At 39.9% G+C, this 16,536-nt stretch overlaps 1 protein-coding gene across 4 annotated transcripts in view; it reads right to left on the reverse strand.

The window, feature by feature from the left end:
- Positions 1-1,333: 1,333 nt before the first annotated feature.
- RAI14 (retinoic acid induced 14) overlaps positions 1,334-16,536 on the reverse strand; it is an 89,325-nt gene continuing 74,122 nt past the window's right edge. For 3 of the 4 annotated variants that reach the window (XM_065662448.1, XM_065662449.1, XM_065662446.1), the window contains exons 8-18: positions 16,138-16,244; positions 13,701-13,879; positions 13,000-13,028; positions 11,938-12,024; positions 11,309-11,395; positions 10,579-10,636; positions 10,116-10,234; positions 8,073-9,599; positions 5,257-5,406; positions 3,610-3,675; positions 1,334-3,354 (exon numbers count right to left, since the gene is read on the reverse strand). In XM_065662448.1, coding sequence (XP_065518520.1) covers positions 3,277-3,354; positions 3,610-3,675; positions 5,257-5,406; positions 8,073-9,599; positions 10,116-10,234; positions 10,579-10,636; positions 11,309-11,395; positions 11,938-12,024; positions 13,000-13,028; positions 13,701-13,879; positions 16,138-16,244 — 2,487 coding nt within the window. In that variant the 3' untranslated portion in view covers positions 1,334-3,276. The remainder of the gene's footprint in view (positions 3,355-3,609; positions 3,676-5,256; positions 5,407-8,072; positions 9,600-10,115; positions 10,235-10,578; positions 10,637-11,308; positions 11,396-11,937; positions 12,025-12,999; positions 13,029-13,700; positions 13,880-16,137; positions 16,245-16,536) is intronic. The other variant, XM_065662447.1, reaches the window with a different exon arrangement.

Consider the following 16,536-nt stretch of genomic DNA (forward strand, 5'->3'; position numbering starts at 1 on the left):
GTCTTGTGCTGACATGTAGCACATTGTCATTTAGTTGGCCTGAGGAGCACTGGAAGGGAAGCCAGCAGGCCCTTCTGTCACCACTGAGCCCCATGCTCAGCCAGCAAGAGGTAACATTGTCTTCTCCCCTTGTGCCTCTACCCATGAGTTACCCATATAAACCATTTTGCCACTGTTTCTTTTACCCTCAATCTCCTGTTCCTCTGAAAAGCCAGCCTCAGGGGAATGACACTGATGTTCTCCACAAACAGGACACAAAACATACCCAAACCAGGTACAGGGGGACCAAGGACCACTTTTCTTTTGCTGCATAAGGAACCTGTGAGCAGGAAATAGCCATAAGTCACAGTGGGAGCATGCATACACTTTGGTGAGGAAAAGAACAAGATGATGCTTAGGAAGCACTTCTTCCCGAATGTGGCAACAACCAGCTTTGGAAGTAAAATGCAGGACTGTCACAGGCCTGCCCTAAAAAACCAAAGTCTGTTGTGCAACAGAGTGGGATCACAGGCATCCACATGGAAAACAAACAGCAGTTCACATAGGAGACAGTAGGCAGCAAGACCATTGCTTATAATGGTACAAAAGCCATCAAAGCAGCTATGATCTTTCCCGCTACGTGATCACACCATGAACAGATTCTGCATACCAGTTTGTCAACAGCCTTCTTCAGAGGAAACCCAGTGCTGAGTAGCTTGCAAGAGGCTGAAGAGCCACCTGAGTCCAGGATGTAACAAAGTGAGGTGCAGGTCCTATTTGTGTTCTGCCTTTCAGACAGGATGATATTATTAGCAAATAAGTTACTGAAAAAACAGTTTCTCAAATATAACACATGATAAAAGCAACAAGGCTGACTGTGTAACTACTGCTAAGTTTAAAGAGAAGTAAACATATCCATTTATCCATATGCATTACACATATACATAATTTCACTGTAGCTCTGTGTGAAGTGCTAACTGATAGAGAAAGGCAGCTTTGAAAGACAGCATCGGTCCATGCTACTGCTCTAAGGTAGTTTTAAACTTAGCTGGAATGCACCCAGTGGCGAATGGAAAACCTGTGTTACCTCTAGCAGGATGTCCACATGAGAAACAGTTCTGAACTTACCTATCAGACAGAAGGCAGAATGTGCAAAACTGGTTGCACAGGGTTTGGGGTGGATTCTATTCTAAGGACACAAAAAGGAAGTCATTAATCAAGTTGCAGTTTCAGGAAGAAAACCATGTTTCATCTGACAGTTACCTAAACATGAGATACGGAACACATTTGTGCTTTAAGAGTGTAGTGAGATTTTCCTCAAAACAAAAAAGTAAATGAACACACAAAAAGAAGATGAAAAAAATGGAAATAGTTTATTTGCTGCATAAGGAAACTTCTTGCAAATTACATATAAAGAAACTTGCTATGCTGTAGTATATAATTTTCAATATTCCACAAAGATAATTGTAATAAATATACAAACCAAAACAAAGTAGAAGACTAAATCCATCAGCCAACCTACAAAATGGTTCATCAAGTTTTATACTTTGCAGCGTTAGCATGCGTGAAATCTTGTTGTTCATTTTGGAGTGCTGCAGCAAAATTCTTTTCACATTTCTTTGGAGCATTTTCAAAACCATCTAACTACAAAATACTGTTAAAAATTAGCAGGCATGAGTTAAACCACCCAAGGAAAGTAACACCAAGGTCTAACTGATGCAAAGGTGTGATTTTAAGTTTTGCTTTTAAAAATCCGTTTTAGTTTTGCCAGGGTTAGGAATTATCTGGTATAAGTGCACTATGAGTACAGCCAGCCTGAGGCACTGCTGACTCTTTGTCATATTACAACTCTATATAAACTTCACTGATTATATAGCTCTGGAAGATTTCTCTGTTAGAGACACATCCACTAAGAGGAATAATAAAAATACCATACTGAAGCTGCAAGCGAGTTAGAATGGTTGTACCCTCAAGTGCAGTGTGTGCTTAGGAACACTTTTCCATGGTTTCATATTATACCACATCAGGCATTTTTATTTGACATGAAATTCAAAAGTGCTGACAAAGGCTTTACTGGTGCCCCTGGCCTCTAGAAACAACATGCAGAAATTTTTGACACCTTTTGCTGTTCTATACCTATCATTTCTACATCTTTTTAAACACGAGGCTGAACTGCATCTGACACTTCACTGCTCTGGACCACACTGACAGACAGGTCTATTATTCCATACAGATCTTTTACAAACTGAAAACACCCCACTATGCTTCAGTATTAGTGAATACTTGGGGATATAAGAAGAAACTCTACAACACGATTACCTAAAAATATTTGTTAATAAGCTTAATGCAAACATTATGTAGAAAAAATGGTTTAGTTACAAAAAAAAATCATTATAGGGCCAATAAAAATATACTGAAGAGAAGATCTTTACAAAAGTGAGGTTAGGAAGTATGAGGCATTGACATTCACTGTAAACATCCTGTGTTCATTAGAATCCCTTGTCTAAAGCGTATGTTCTGGTTTTGTTCCTGAGCTTCATGGCCAACACTTGCATAGATAGCTAAACCTATCATAAAGGGTTGTTTATACAGGCGTTTCTGTACTGCTTTTGTACAGAACTTCCTTAAATTAATGATTTTTCCTTTTTGAAATAGTTTCACTCTACTACCAGACAGTTCAAGGAAACTATGGAGCATGGATTAATTTCTGTGCACTTAGTGCATTGGATGGGTTGGGACACCTACCTTACGGTGTGTTAATCTTAAATAATATTACACTAAGAAGTATAGCTGTTTGATGTTCTGGCGTAGCATAAATACCTCACTTCTGGTCTGCCAAAGACTGCATATGGCAAAAAGTCAGGAATCCGAGTGCTACAACATCAAACAACCAAGTTAATCCCCAATAACAATATGCAGCTTATAAACAGTACAGAAGACCTTATAGAGAATTTCACCTTTACTCAGGCAACACGAGTGATTTCCTCGAGATTAACCTTCCTCTACTGGAGGAAGCTAGAAATTACTTTCAGGGTAAACATGACATAGAGTGGCCCAAGTAAAAAGTCTGAAGCACATACTTGTATTTTGGGTATGAAAAGCAGGCATGTGCTTAGTTACTGCACACATGAACACACATGGGAAGTGGTACAGACAGACAAAAAATCCCCCTCAGAAACAGCACAATAACACAAAAGCAGCAAATTGCCAATTTAAAATCTTATGTTAAGGCAAATCTAGACAAACACCCATAACAGGATTAATAAACAATGGGAGTTTTCCTAGGGTTTTTTTTGTTTACTTTTTCTGTGATTGGCTTTTACACATCGACAAAATTTGTTTCAGCACTTTCTGGACATCTTCATCCATTTGACCCTATGCAAGGGGAAAAAGAAGAAAACAATTCAAGCATCTCTCTGTTCACTAAGAAGATTTACAAACTATTTTTGAGGTTTGTAAATTAATTAGATCAATTTCCCAAAAGGAATCAGTGTTAAATTTGTGCTTAAACAGTCACACGTTTTGGGTAGGATGTCTTTAATAAAACATGCAAGGCTTTTACTAGATCTGCAGAAGAAACATCTTTCATTACAATACCAACACTGTGTAAATGACAATATGCATCCATACCTGCACAGCATAGAGAAGATGCATCCTGTAAACTGAGACAATTTCCTGATGTTGTTTCTTTGTTTCCTATAAAATAGCAGGAAGTCACAGAGCATTCACAACTGTTGAATTCAGAACTTCCCAATTATATTTAGACAGGTCTGGGGCACTACAAACCATAGTCTTACGCATGCATGGAAAACCAGCTCAGAAGTACTGTACCACTAGCCGTCCAAAATGTACTTTGTGTCAAAGTGTGGCCCAAAGAAAACACTGTAATTTTACCCATCCCAGTAGGAAAGCGGGTGAGATGTCATCAGTTGTTAAGAAGCACTGAGCTGCAAACATGTGGAGGGAGCACATATTCCTGAGTTTATCAGCAACCAGAATTGAGGAGAACCAACAAAATTCTGACAAATCAATCTCCAACTGCAACTAGGCTCTTCCCTGCAGTCAATGACCCGTCTGTCAGCTAATGCCTTCCCAGGGAAGAGGGAGTGCTTACAGAGCCCTTAACTCATTAAATCCTCAGTTAATTATAATCAAACAAGGATCACCCATCTTCTTTTCCATGACCAGAGACTGCCAGATCCCAGAAGCCATCTTTCCAAATAAATGTGAAACTGCTAGGAAAGCTTGCCTACAGGAAGGAAAGAATGCTTCTGTGTTGTGTGAAATCCTGACCACTTTCCTGATATGTTGCATATCTTTGCATCTTATACTACTTTGCTGGTCCTTAAGCCGTGGTAGATAAAGAGTTCTTTTGGACTTGGTGAACTGAGATAAGAAACAGTGCAGGCCTTTACACTGACAAGGTGCACTACTTAACTGTCTGCCTGCTTATGCCTCCTCACTGTAAGGGAATTTTTCTGGCCCATATACATATTGGCTTTTCCTCCTGTCTGCTGGGGAAGGTAGGAAAGCTGACACCAGGTGAGCCATGTAGCATGTCAGGCTGGGAATTCTCCTTTCAAAGTCACTTCAGAGATCTTAACAAAGGCCTCTGGTGAATACTACCTTCTTTTCGCCCTCAGGAGTGAACTTAAGTGCTCTTTGGGAGAGACAAGCTCTCCCAAGCTTTTGTTTTGCTCTCAATAGCAATTATGACCCAACCCAGTTTAGAAGACTAGACCTTTGATGCAAAACCAAATACAACTAAAGACAAATCTTTAGGGAGTTCAGAATTTCAGACAGTAAACTGTGCTTCCCTGTAAGAAGACGAATTTGGTTGATTAGAAGCTTCATGCCTTCAGTGACTACTTTCTTCCAGAAAGTCAAACTTATTTTAGTTTAAAACCCCAAAGATTCCAGCTGATGAAAGTTTTTGAGCAAATGCACAGATCTACTGCACATCAGCCATATTTTTCACAAATCAGGGTCCCAGCAACAGGTCTGGTCACTACATTCCACTACAAGTACACAAACTTGGCCTCACTATTGATCTGAGGAGGTATATTGGGGAAAACAGCTCCAGTTGGGACTATATCTAAAGAGCAATTTATGATTTGCAGATTCATAAATGTATCAGACAAACAGAGAAATTATAATATTTCTGGATGAAAATCCCTTTCCTTGTGCTCTCATTTTAAATGAGGCAGAGTGAAGAATGGCACATGTATCTTCAGAGAACTGGGAATAACGGTGGGCTTACAAAATTATTACACTTACCGCCAGTTGGTTTTGCAACTGCTTCACTTGTTGTTGCAACACCTCCAGCTGCTGGCTTTGTCTTTTGGGGGTACTGGTTGAGTAGGAAAGCTGAGAAAGGCTGTTCAATGCTTCTTTCAATTTGCTAATTTCCTTGGACATTTCATTGATCTAGGAAGACAAAAAATGGCTTTTCATGACAATCTGCAAGGCATACTGTATATTCTTGTGGGTCTCATCTTGGGGCTACTTGTGACTCACATTTAAGACGTGGGGAAAACCAGGATGTAAGTAAACTTGATGGACAGAGACATCATGTAAGCAAAAGGTTACAGTGCTTCTCTAACCCATCTCCTAGCTCATAAGGGCTGAAAGTTGGCACTGTTCAGCCTGGAGAAGAAAAAGCTGCATGGAGACCTCATAGCAGCCTTCCAGTATCTAAAGAGGGCCTACAATGATGCTCGGGAGGGACTCTTCATTAGGGACTGTAGTGATAGGTCAAGGGGTAACAGGTTTAAACTTGAACAGGGGAAGTTCAGGTTATATATAAGGAAGAAGTTCTTTACTGTGAGGGTGGTGAGGCACTGGAACAGGTTGCCCAAAGAAGTGGTAAATGCTCCATCCCTGGCAGGTTTCAAGGTCAGGTTGGACAGAGCTTGGGTGACATGATTTAGTGCAAGGTGTCCCTGCCAATGGCAGGGAGGTTGGAAGTAGATGATCTTAAGGTCCTTTCTAACACAAACCATTCTGTGATTCTATGAAAATGCATTTCTTGCTCTGTAAGCCAGGAATAGTTACAAACATGGACTGCATTTACCACATTTACAAATACTGCTGCTGAACATAAGACAGAAACCTACCAAAAATAGACCAGCTATTTATAGCTAGCAAAATACATAGCTTTTTATAAAGAAAACTAGTAAGAGATATGGTAGCTGCAGAAGAAAACCAGTGAAGTAATGCTAATGTTGAGATGATTTAGTAGAATCAGAATAGTGAACTTTTGTTCCTTTCTGATCTTTTGTTTTCTTGTCTCCTTTGGAATCTCTTCCTGCTGTAAATCCCACTTCTTTGACTTTAGCTGCCTGAATAGTGTGAACCCAATCTAAGCAGAACTTCAAACAGATAAACTGAAACACCATTCATATCTCCACAGGGGAGAGAAGCCAACTGTAGACTCAAACATATTGAAAACATCTTTGACATCTGATTTTTTTGGCCATCATATTTGAAAAATCATGGCAGTCAGGTGAAGTTCCCAACGATTGGAAAAAGGGAAATATAACCCCCATTTTCAAGAAGGGGAAAATGGAAGACCCAGGGAATTACAGTCCAGGCAGTCTCACCTCTGTGCCTGGTAAAATCTTGGAGCACATTCTCCTGGAAGCCATGCTAAGGCACATGAAAAACAACAAGGTGCTTGGTGACAGCCAGCATGGCTTCACTAAGGGGAAATCCTGCCTGACCAATTTGGTGGCCTTCTATGATGGGGCTATGGAACTGACGGACAAGGGTAAAGCAGTTGATGTCATCTACCTGGACTTGTGCAAAGTGTTTGACGCTGTCCCACACTACATCCTTGTCTCTAAATTGGAGAGATATCAATTTGATGGATGGACCACTCGGTGGATAAAGAACTGGCTGGACGGCCGCACACGAAGAGTTGTGGTCAACGGCTCAATGTGGGGCTGAAGACCGGTAACGAGTGGTGTCCCTCAGGGATCGGTGTTGGGACCGGTCTTGTTTAACATCTTCATCGCTGGCATGGACAGTGGGATTGAGTGCGCCCTCAGCATGTTTGCCGATGACACCAAACTGTGTGGTCCGGTTGATATGCTGGAGGGAAGGGATGCCATCCAGAGGGACCTTGACACGCTTGTAAGGTGGGCTGATGCCAACCTTATGAAGTTCAACCACGACAAGTGCAAGGTCCTACACCTGGGTTGGAGCAATCCCAGGCACAGCTACAGGTTGGGCAGAGAAGAGATTCAGAGCAGCTCTGCAGAGAAGGACTTGGGGGTGCTGGTCGATGAGAAAATGAACATGAGCCGGCTTCAGTGTGCGCTCACAGCCCAGAAAGCCAACTGTATCCTGGGCTGCATCAAAAGGAGTGTGACCAGCAGGTCGAAGGAGGTGATCCTGCCCCTCTACTCTGCTCTTGTGAAACCTCACTTGAAGTATTGTGTGCAGTTCTGGTGTCCTCAACATAAAATGACATGGAAGTGTTGGAACAAGTCCAGAGGAGGGCCACGAGGATGATCAGGGGACTGGAGCACCTCCCGTATGAAGACAGGCTGAGGAAGTTGGGGCTGTTCAGCCTGGAGAAGAGAAGGCTGCGTGGAGACCTCATAGCAGCCTTCCAGTATCTGAAGGGGGCCTATAGGGATGCTGAGGAGGGACTCTTCATCAGGGACTGTAGTGACAGGACAAGGGCTAATGGGTTAAAACTTAAACAGGGGAAGTTTACATTGGATATGAGGAGGAAATTCTTTCCTGTTAGGGTGGTGAGACACTGGAATCGGTTGCCCAGGGAGGTCGTGAGTGCTCCATCCCTGGCAGTGTTCAAGGCCAGGTTGGATGAAGCCTTGTGTGGGATGGTTTAGTGTGAGGTGTCCCTGCCCAAGGCAGGGGGTTGGAACTAGGTGATCTTGAGGTCCTTTCCAACCCTAACTATTCTATGATTCTATTCTATGATTTTTTAGATAGCAAATGCACTCAAAAGCTACTCCACTCTATGACTTTTGACAGAGCATCGTCTATTAGGTCACCCATGCACCACCTAACAAGTTTTGAAGTCTGAACTCAAGTAACTACCCGCAGTGCAGTGGATCACTAACCTTTTTATCTTTATCCTCTTCTAGTTTTGATGAGTTTTCAGAACATCTTTTCATTTGAAGAAGATCTTCTTGAGCTTGATGGTACCTTTGCTGCAGATCAGCCACCTCCCGATCTTTTGCTTCAAGCAGAGTATGCATACCTTCTTTCTCTTCTTTCAGGTGTGAAACTTCGTTTCTCAGTTGCATGGCATCTAAGTACACTTTTTCCTTCTCATGGATTACATCCTTCAGTTTGGATGACAAAACATTAACTTCACGCTCTAGTGACGACTGCAGCTTTTCATATGTAGCCTTGGGTACCATCGCTTCATTAATTGCAGCCTTTTCTTCCAGTAATTCCTTCTGTAAGTTTCTTACTTCACTTTCCTTGTTGGTAAGCAGCCCTTTGAGCTCATTTATTTCTTCCTCCATTTCCTTCAGAGTGTTTCCAAGTGCATTCATCACCTGCTGGTGTTCAGCAATGGGCAAAGAGTTTTGTTTCTGAGCATCTAACAGTTGCTTTAGTTCTTCTGCTTCATCTAATGCTTTTGTGTACTGGGATTTCATTTCTGATAATTCATTCTCTGCTTTGTATTTCAGAGAACTTGTTACGTGCATCAGTTTCTCATGTTCTTCTCTAGGAATGTAGTCCAAAGCTATATCATCTGGAGTTTTTCTTTTCCTATAGCCTTCAAGCTCTGTTTGTGCTTCTTTGTACAACTGAGATAATTCATTAAGTTGACTATTGAGCTCATCTATCATTCTGTGCATCACATCCTTCATTCCTTCAGCTTCAGCACTAGATTCCAACTGTGTCTGATTTTTCAGCTTGTCCTGTAGCCTTTTAATTTCATCTTGCCCTTCTTTGTACCTCTCAATCAACAATGCTTTCTCCCGATTAATGTTATCAATAACTGAACAATAAGACATCTTCATTTCCTCACACTCTTCCACAGACAATTTGTTTCCCACATTCTGCTCTCTTTCTTCAAACTTTTTCTGTAGCTCTCTCACTTTCTCTTTTTGTCTTTCACCTTCCTCCAACGCTCTCTTCAATTCTTGCTTAAGCATTTCAACTTCTTCACATGTAACCTTTAACCTACTCATATCAGAACTGGTTTCTTCACTTTCAAAGGAAACAAGACCCAGCTTCATTTGCCTTTGTACATTCAAACCTTCTTTCACAGCTTCCTCATACCTGTTTTGAGTTCCTTGGAACTTCAGGTTAAGATCAGAACCATTTTCTGAAATGTTTGTGCTATTTAAATGATCTGTTTCTGGGACTCTATGTGGGACCTGAGCTTCAATCTGCTTTCTTTTGTCTTCAGAATTTTCTAATTTCCTCTGTACATCCTTTAAGTCTTCCTGGAGGTACTTAGTTTTTATCTCACTGGGGCTTGTCGCCTTTTCTTGAGTTTGGGTGGCATTTAATGAAGACTTAAGCTCCTGAACTGAGAACTCATTTTGTCTAACTGCTGTTTGTTCGAACTCTGTTTGGGCTGGATGATAAGATTCTACAGTTGAATCCACTTCTTTAGGTGCTCTTTCCTACGTGAAAAAGAAACCCAAACAATGGCACACTGAAAGCAAGTACATTATTATATTTTTCAGAACAGAGTAAGCAAGGAGATGTTGCCACATCCTCCAGAGACAGACAATTAAAGCACCATGGAAAAAAGTTTTAGAAAAATTGAAAGCCCAGCTGCTCCCTTTTAGTCATCTACAGCAAGAGAAGGCAGCAAGTGCCAAGCTCCTCTGAAAGTCTGGGCTGATCTCCATAAGCTAATAACCAAAGCTATGCAAATTAAAACTCTGCTAACACAACTGTTAACAACATCTTTTAGAATGTGGTTATCATAATAAACAAAGTTATTCAGTAATTTATGGGAAAAGTGAGATGATCAAAACACTGACTTAATCCCTCGGGGCAGAGCGTTTCCATGATCTTACCATCAACAAGCTCATTAAATTATCTTCACAGTACATCTCTTTAAAAATGGTAAGCAGCTCTTTGTTCTTCTAGCAGATTAAAGAGAGCACTACAACAGCACAAAAATAAGCCACCTGTAATTTGTCCTGCAGCTCCTTATTGTGCAATGTCAAAGAAGCAATTTTTGCTTGCATCAACAGAAGTAGATCTTGCTGGTCAGCTTCAGAACTCACATCCAGTAAACTATCAGCACCTTTGGAGAATAAAAACAAAAGATTAAAGAACTTTAAAAAAGCTGGAATACCAGCTAGTTATTCTAACCTTTCAAACTGAACAGTGTGTTCCCATGATGACTGAGTATAGCAAACTGAGCAAGCAAACTGTTCCTAGCAACTCTCCCCAAAAATGTGTTAGATCACTCAACAGAAGCAGGAGGTTTTGGTGGGCAGTAAAATTACAAAACATTACTCCAAGTACTTCTTGTGTTTCTGCTTCTAAGTGGAAGGGCACAGGGGAATTCTGACCAGATTGCAACATTTCACACCATCTAAACCACCTCACCAAACACAAAAATAAGGATGAAATGTTATTGTATACCTGTTGTGCTGTCACTGAGTATGTCTTTATTATCTCGATTCAAGGAGCTGAATTCTTCCTGTTGAGACACCAAAAGAAAATGCTTTCACAAAAAACAGATGTAAAGTTGGACAGTTCACCAAAGAGAAGTATTAACAGTATAGATCTTGATGGATAAAGACTGCCAAAGTGGATTTCCCTTACTTCTGGGGTCTTAATTGTAGCAGGTGGCCAATATTTCAAGATCTGCTAAAGCCTTTCATGTTCCATTGCCCAATTCTCATTAAATATTAATGAAATATGGGCAACTATCTCATAGTTTGGCAAGCTGCAGCCCCTGTGATAAATAATAGCAGTATATTGTCATGTATTAAAAGAAAACAAACACTTCACTACCATAAGGTGAAGATGAGACAGAACACAACAACCACTTCCCTAATATCTTTTGGGGAAAGGGTCTCTACTTTTTGCAGTGCACAATGCCATGCACTTCGCCGATATTACCTAATGAGCTCTCACAGCATTAATACTTATTTTCATAACCATATTCCTAACTTATTCAGTAAACATTAAAGTAATCCTCAGTTCCTTTATAAATGACATAGAAGTAGTTTTGGATTCCTTTTTGTTCCTAAAACTCAGCTAATTAATTCACAGGAGACTGTACAGCAAAATAGGTTATTAAGCAAAATGGATTATTAAGATACTATACTTCCTTTCCCTAAGCTTCATAAGAACAGAAAACTGATACCTTGCACACTTGATCAGCAAAGAAAGCCTGCCCTTTTCCAGTCATGGGAGTTGATGTTGATGAGTGTGGAGAGGACAAATCACTAAGCTGCAAAATATTTTATATAAATAAATATGTATACATACAGGTACATGTAACTACCTCTGTAACGTGCCCATACATACACCCATATTAAAGAATACTTTTTCCTGCACTAACCTAAGTCAGTTTCAAAAAGCAGATCAAATTTTTCAGTGCTTTCCTGAGTCAGTATTACATATACAGTGTAGCTGTTATACAGGTATATTGAACCTAACTATTAAACTGCATTTTTATACTACATATTTTATGTATGTTTTAAACTGTAGATGGAAGAAACAATTGTACAGTAATTTGTACAGTTTTATCTTAGACCATGCTGCATTTCAAGCAATTTTACTTAGTTAACCTAACCAACATGTGCCATGTGTCACATGTTGTCACATGTGTCATGTGTTTTCATGGTGTCATCTTAATTTCAGGAAAAGAACTCTTGGCAAGACAAACACATAAAATAACAGAGACAGAGCAAATCCAGCCCACATCATTCACACCATGTTCAAAACCCTTTTCATCCCTTAAAAGCATCTCAAAATTGGTCTTTTCTTTACCTGAATAGGACTGATAGGAGGAGGTGGGGCTTTGCGTTTTTTTGGAGTTCCACTTCTTTCTGAACTTAATTTAGAGCCTTGATCATGCTGAAAGTTTCACCAGCCAGAAAAGGTAGGTTTGTTAGTTTGGTTAGTAAAGTCCCAGCAAGTTGTTTTGTTTGTAAAATAAAAAGTAAAAAAAATCCCACATTAATATCAACTCTTGCAGCTCATGCAATGCCTCACTTTTTTTTCTATGTAAAGACCACATGTCTATTAACACAAAGATATTAAACATGCCTGACAACAAGAACCTGCGCCCTTGTAATCCATGCTTCAGTGAAAACAAACAAGATTTAGTGAAAAAGCAGCAGCTGGCAATAGGCTTAGCACTAGTGATCTTAAAGACTTCCATTCATACATAGTCCAGTCATGCAATTCTTAACAGCTGCCATCTTTCCTCTCCACCACCTTCTGCCTGAGCTCCCTGAAAAACCCATGTCTCCACTCAGAGAAAGAATGAACCAATGCAATGCACCCTTATCCACTTTCCAGCCACCAGCAGGTCTACTTGCACTCCAAGATATATGAAATAGAAAATTTAAGAAATTAATTTAATTGCCTAAATCTTCTAAAATTCTCACAGGTGTGGGTGTCCAGTAAGATGTAACCAGGGATAACCCTTCAATTGCATGTTTTAGAAACAGGAAACTTTTCTAGATCATCTTCTCTACAGTTTAAACAGATTTGGAGCCCAAAAGCTAAACTCCTACATTACACACAAGAAAAGTGGTATATCTTGCTGTCATGCATATGCACACACACAATGCCCTCCTTTCCTTGTCTCACTGAGGGTGCTGGCTGCTGTTACAGAGAAAAGCTAAATCTAAAAGTGATGTTTCTGAAACATTAAACAAGCAACAAAAATCTTCCATGTTACAGAGCCGTCAATGGCAGCACACCTCACAGTCACTTACTACTAGAAACACTAACTACTAGCAACTGACTGCTTCTAGTCAATTACTGTTTTTTCTTAAATTACAAGGCAATATTTTGTATTTCTAAAACCAAGAGGATAAATACCTGTTTTGCTCTTGTTGGTGACTTTGTATCTGTGAAGCAGAAAAGAAGTGGCATTAAGAACAGCTTCGAAGAAAAAGTTACTTGTCATTTCCTAACCCATCTCTCAGCTCTACTTCGAACACTGTAAATACTTTGTTCGGTTTCTGAACTCCTGTCTGAAATCTGAGAAATACACTTTTAATTTCCAAATTCCGTTTGAACCATGTAGTTTCTCTACTGTTTTTTGGGGTTTCATGCTGAGATAAAATTTGAAGGATTGTGACAATTCTTATGCTCCTATAGTCTTGCACCATTCCTGAACATTAGCTTTCTGCTTCAGAGATCCATCAATTTGACCATAAAACCCTCTGTTTGCATTAATTCCTTCTCCAGCCCCTCAACTGAGGAGCTCTGTGTTACTCTTTCACATAATGAAAAAGGATCTATGCCAAATTGTATGCAAGACTTTATAATGCTGCTACATCAGCTTACCTTTTCTTTCTCCAAACACCTTTTCTACCCTGCTTAGTGCTTTATCCCATGCTAAGTATTACAAATTATGGCAAAGATCACATTTTCCTGTTTTGGAAAGCTTCAGATGATCTTTGAAGACGGTTTTTGAAACTTTTCAAGCTGCCTTATGAAGTAAATTTATGCACTGGTGAACACACAGGCAGACAGTTCAAGAAATGACAAACTGCAGGTCTGCATCTCTTACATACCCACATCCTGAGATAACTTTGATGACAGGAGATTCTGTATCCCTGTATTCTCGGACAGCTTGGAGTAATGCAGGGCATTGTGTCCAAAGACATCTACTAAACTGACATCTGCACCTTTCTTAAGCAAGGCTTCCACCATGTTAAGGCTACCAGCTTCACAAGCCATCATTAAAGCAGTTCTGGATAAAACAGATGAAACAGAAACACAGAGCAGGTGTCAAGAGTGTACACTTCAAGCAGCAGCTCATTGTTTTTTCAGGAAAAGAAGGGTGACTGTTATTGTGCAATAAGGCCCAAGATTTTATCAAAGTGTACTGACACATACATGTAACTGTTGTTTCTCCTTACGAACACCGGCCTACCTGTCCCTCCTCTTCCCCACACTCCCCCGCAGGACCTTCTGCAAAGACCTGGCATGCTTTGCACAGGTCTCCGAACATGTCTAAAAATGGGTTCCTGAGGCTAAGAGGAGACTCATACATAGAAATGGCTGCAGGATAAAGTCAGACTATCAAATCTCACTGACACACTCCAATTACAGCTCTGCAAGTGGTGGCACATGAAAGCATTTATTACATTGCTGCTGTCCTTCACATGTTGCTTTTAAGACAAAACAGACAAACAGATTTCACCCAAAAAGCAGAACAAACCTCAAACCCTGATCTAATCGGGATTTTAAAAAAGGCCCATTAGAGCACCAGTAGATCCTCTCTCCAACACAGGATAGCTAGACAGTGCCAGACCCTACAGTAAGGGTAGCATACAGAAGGAGTGTTTTACTAACAGGCTGTATCTCAATTACTTGAAGGGGTTACAAGAGATATACAGATAATTACACACACACAGAAAGACACACTTTCAAGCACAACCTAATAGTGCTTTCCTGCTTGGGAATAACTCTCCCATCTCAGTATGAAAGCATGCCTTAATAGGCTGGCTAAGTTCAGTGACAAACACATTCCACAGTGAAGACATGAAACTGAAAAGTTACTACAGTAATAATATTTACTAGATATTAAGACAATTATTTGACTGATGAATTAAACATACTCCCCATAGTGGGTGAACCCTGGAGAAGCAATAGCTGTTGCAGCACTGTGCTAAAATGCAGTGCTGACTGGCAACTTGGCTAACACTTCCAGAGTCACAGGGATGATTTTAGATTACCAAAATAACTCGCTTAGTCTGCACAAGATATGAAATCTGAAATGCCATTTTCTTTTCCCAATAAGGCTTCTCCATTTTTCAGTAAAAACCATTTTTGTGAACATGAGATACAAGAGTAGCCACTCTCCTTATCAGAAGGAAAATGAGAAGTAAAATGGTGTATTTCATGTTACATTGTTTTCTCGCTTCTACACATAGCACTTTCTTAAAAGAGAAAAAACAAAAACACAAGTATGTCCTACCTATGACAGAGACACCTCCATCTAATTAAACCAAAAACTCTTAATGCTGTCTGTTGATTAAACAGTAAGACAGTGAGGGGAAGGCAGAGGTCCCAGAGTGGGCAGCACCTCAGGTTCAAAGCACCAATGACAAAGGGGTTTTCTTTAGACAACTGAAAACAAAGAGCACACTAATCAAGTTTGGACTGATAAAAAACAAGTTAGGGCCCAGTCTTATCCTCCCAGATGCTGCCAAAGAACAGTATGAGCATTGTGTCACATACAATTATCAAGATTCCTTATCAGGTCTAAGTGCCACATTTTCTCAGCATCCTGCTTTACCTTCACAGTTTAACCAACTGGTTATAAAATAGTCCATAATGTTTAAATCTTCATCAGTATCATCAAAACAAAAGCATTTTTCACTACAAGGATGCTGTTTTTTAAAATGTTTTCTGACACACACACACACACACTATCTATTAATGCAGCAAATCTCTAAATGGCACCTTCTAAGACAACAGTATCTCCACTACATAGCTTTGCTGTGTTTTTCTTTCGCTGCTCTGGCAGCATTATAGGGGAAAAAAGAACCTTCCACAGATGTTGTGTCAAGTAACAGTTTTAGGCTTTAAGCTGCAGAAACTAAGTCATGACAAGAAGAGAGCAGCATTTAAAATTGGGACATGTACAAAGTGATGTGCGGGTAAGGGCTATGAATCAGATTCTTGTAGGAATTACTTACAAATGGAATTTACTGCTTTGGTAGTCTGAGGGATATCTTACAGGCACATTAGTTTTACAGTCGCATAGTTTCACCTTTTCCTTTAGGCAGAATTCTGTAAGATTTCTCAACAATCAGGATATACTACTCTATAGTAAAGAAGGCATTATTTTACTATTTTGGTGAACATATGTTTCACTATTTTAGTGTACATATATTTCACTATATATGTTTTCACTAAATAACTACTTTGGGAAGGATTTAAGAAGAAAGCTTCATCTGACAGTCAGCCTTGGGGAAGAAGTAACATATGAACCTGCTGTACCTTCCATTTTTATCCCTGGTGTTGATGTCTGCTCCATGATCCAGAAGGTGTTTGCAGACTTCTGTATGACCATTTTGTACTGCAAGCAGCAGAGGTATGTTCCCATCCTAGGAAAGCATTAAAAGAAACTAAGAACAATAATCCACCCACTTACAAATATCACTCTGAGATTTCAAGGTCAGTCATGAGCTTCACTTCTGTACAACACAAACAAGATGATATCAGTACCTTTTTCTGATGTATCATAAATGTAGCTGGGTTTACTTTAATTCCTTTCTTGACCACTGGGGATGCAAAGCATTAGGAGTAGAGTAGAAACGCTTTCTGCTGTTTGATTAATGCTATGACATGATTTTGGAACTTTAAGTAGCGTCACAACAAAAATGGTCATTTTAACTA

The sequence above is a fragment of the Lathamus discolor genome, chromosome Z (assembly GCF_037157495.1).
Source record: "Lathamus discolor isolate bLatDis1 chromosome Z, bLatDis1.hap1, whole genome shotgun sequence".
In the NCBI taxonomy this organism is placed as follows: domain Eukaryota; kingdom Metazoa; phylum Chordata; class Aves; order Psittaciformes; family Psittacidae; genus Lathamus; species Lathamus discolor.